Here is a 3,201-nt window from a genome sequence, read left to right on the forward strand (position 1 = left end):
GGGGCGGATGGGTTTGCCGTGCTGGTGTTGGGATTACTGAGGTTGCATTTCCATGTGCTAATTGTTTCCAGGGCTCATTTCCCTTGCTTTGCCACCAACTGCAATTCATTCTCTGAAAGTCTTCCTCATTCTACACCAGGAGAAAACCAGGATGAGGCTTTTATTGGAGCTAAATTATTATAGGATGTTCCTGTCAGGGCATGAACAGGAGGCAGAGTAATCGTTGGCAGTGATAAGGACAGAAACGCACACATTCAGCTTTGCCTTCCAAGGAGTCTTTTTATCAACACCTAATGCTAGTTAATGAAACATACTTCCCACTAATTATGCAGCAATGAACGATTACGTAATTTTAAAATAAGCCTTTGCACTCTGCAGAGCATGTCTACATATTTCTCATCAGTGATTCACAGTGGTCCTGTGGGCTCCTGGTGGGACATCCCTTTCTAGATGGAACCAAAGGCGCACTGTTGTGCTGGCCCGAGGGGGACCCACTGGTCAGTGGGAAAATGGGGCCTCGTACAGGTTCTGATTCCGTGTCTGTTCATGACAATTCCATTAAATGAAGTGGGTCAAGCAGCCATGTCGTTGAATTTTTCAATATGGAGGGAAATGCTCCGAGGTGCCTAGAGACTGATGGCCTCTCCAAGCTGACCCCTGTGCTTTCTGATTTTTCCTAACAGTTGACAACAAAGACACACTGGAGGAAACCTCTGGACTGAAGATTCTTCAAACCGGAGTCGGGTCGGTGAGTAATGGGAGGCGTGCCCTCCGCTCTGCGGTGCTGTCTGGGTGCTGGCGGCCCCCCTGAGAGCAGAGGCTGGGCCTGCAGGTTGATTGAGCCGAGGTCCTGTTTCCTGGGAGGACCAGCGGGCTGTGGCAGGAGTGCCCTGCCGTGGGTGGGGAACGGTGACGAAACGTGCCTGGCGGGTTCGATGGCGTCTTAGGTGCTTTTGAAGTCCGAAGTTGCTGTCCTCACAAGAAAAGGCATTCCTGGCTAAGAACAGAGAAGCCTTGGGAAGACATGGGCTTCTTTCCCTCTTCAGTGGTTTCCTAGTGGCCAAGTGTGTGAAAATGAATAGGCCTAGAGGAATTACTGTTTCCTCCTGGGACTCAGTGGGACAGACTTTATCTTCAGTATTGGAAGACGCGTATTTGGGAGAGGGGCTGTAAGACAGGAAACGCTTCCATAACGTCGTCTAAAATCTGTCAAGCCGCCGTCTGAGCGGACATCACCGTGCTGGCGTCAGAGAGCTGCTCGCCCGGCTCCCCACCCCGCCGATGGCGGCTCTGCTCACAGACAACTTAGTGAGCTGCACGCAGAACGCGGGCGGCCTCCTCAGGAAGGGCGCATGGCCACAGGTGATCAGTGTGCGTGCTCGCGTTTGCGACAGCACTCGACGTTAGAGATGATTAACTGTGAAGGAGCGCTTACCGACGAGTGCGCTTGCCACACAGCAGAGCCGCCTCGCGGAGCCACTTCAGGACCGGCCGCTTCTGTGGGGACATCTCATCCTCAGCAGGCCGAGACGCAGCTCTTGAAATAAGAAGCTGCTTAATTGGCCGTTCTTCCCAAACAGAGGCCCTCGTGCTTCCCGTGCAGGGCCTGCTTCAGAATAGCCTGAAGCGCTCTGAAAAGGGCGGCGTCTGGGCTACATGACGGGCGGGGTGCAGCGGGGAGAGCGGCCAGAACCTGGTGGAAACTTCTCGGAAGCTGTGTGCAGGGCCCCGGCAGGTGCTCGAGTTCTTGGTGTTTCTTGATGCCTTTCTGGCTGGTGCTGGATGAATGAGGTGTTGGGCAGCTGGTGATGCCCTGCTGTTTCCCAGGAGTGTGCTGTGTCTTTAGCAGCCAGTGAAGGGTGAGGAAGAAGCTAGAGTGGGTGGGGCTGCCGAGAGCCATCTGCATCCCATGGAAGGTGCAGTGACCAACATGGAGGCCAGGGGACTTCGAGGTGGGAGTCAGTGGAGGGCAGCTGAGGCCCGGCCATGCGTCTCCTCGTGTGGAAGGAGGTGTGTGGTATCCTCCTGTGGAGGGCGGCTGTGACCTGGCCACACGTCTCCTTGTGTGGAAGGAAGTGTGGTGTCCTCCTGTGGAGGGTGGCTGAGGCCCGGCCACGTGTCTCCTCGTGTGGAAGGAAGTGTGGTGTCCTCCTGCCTTTCCTCTCCCATCTGAGCTCATCAAGTCAGGGGTGTTTAGGTGCCAAGTCGTTCCTATAGGAAGGATAATGGTGTCCAGGAATTAGGGACAAATCTGGATTGACTCAGTTTAGAGCCGTCTCTGTAGGCCGGTCAGAGCACGCGTTGACCCTCTGCTGTCCCATGGAATATTTGGGGCCTGTGAGGAGATGCTGTGGTGTGTGGGGCGGTGGGTTGTGTGGAAATGAAGGAGGCTCTGCCCTGAGGGCCTGGAGGGGTGGGGGTGGGGGTGGGGACTGGGAGACTCTGGGGTTCATTTGGGAGGAGACAAGTGTGGTGACTGACATGCACACACGCCTTCCTCATGGAAACCTGGACTGCAGCCATTCCGGGAGACGGGGAGGACGTGGTGACAGGTGGAGCCACTGACTGGGCAGCTCCAGCTCAAGGGGTTTCTGTCATGTGCCTCGCTGCATTTCTCCTCGTAAGCGTGGGAAGCTCGGGTGCTACAGTCCACGTGCTCCTGAGCCTGGGGGACGGCACCTCCACGGCTGCCCTGTCAGGGTGGAGCTCCTTCCCACACTGGAGGAGCGCAGGGCCAGGACACGGTGGCTTCAGCCTCCCAGCTCCTCACACCCTCCGCTGGGCACCTGTGATGTCTGACACTGCCCGCTTGGATCGGGGGATCCTGGTTTTGCCCTGTGCTGTGCTCAGTGCTCCCCTTTGCTCAGACCCCGTCCCAGCTCTGCAGAGCTGCCACTCACCGTCTCCATCACAGCTGCCTCCTGCAGCCTCTGTGCAAACCCCAGGACTCCGCTTCCGCTGTCGTCAATCATGGGTCATCACAGAACCTGCACCACTGGGTGTATTTAGGTTTCTGGGGTGGCAGAGTGCAGGCGAGTGAGCACCTGTAAACGTTTGCTCTCATTACCACCACGGCCCTGCCTCCCCACTCCCGTTACCACTGCCACGGCCCTGACTCCCACTCCCATTACCACCGCCACGGCCCTGACTCCCACTCCCGTTACCACCACAGCCCTGACTCCCACTCCCGTTACCACCACC

The 3,201-nt window shown here is 56.8% G+C and overlaps 1 protein-coding gene across 2 annotated transcripts in view; it reads left to right on the forward strand.

Moving 5' to 3' along the window:
- The window catches only part of PTPRN2 (protein tyrosine phosphatase receptor type N2), a 1,009,572-nt gene that overhangs the window by 668,386 nt on the left and 337,985 nt on the right, over positions 1 to 3,201 (forward strand). For both annotated transcript variants that reach the window (XM_017519415.2, XM_037735320.1), the window contains one exon: positions 684 to 748. In XM_017519415.2, coding sequence (XP_017374904.1) covers positions 684 to 748 — 65 coding nt within the window. The remainder of the gene's footprint in view (positions 1 to 683; positions 749 to 3,201) is intronic.

The sequence above is a fragment of the Cebus imitator genome, unplaced genomic scaffold, assembly GCF_001604975.1.
Source record: "Cebus imitator isolate Cc_AM_T3 unplaced genomic scaffold, Cebus_imitator-1.0 Scaffold20, whole genome shotgun sequence".
Classification (NCBI taxonomy): domain Eukaryota; kingdom Metazoa; phylum Chordata; class Mammalia; order Primates; family Cebidae; genus Cebus; species Cebus imitator.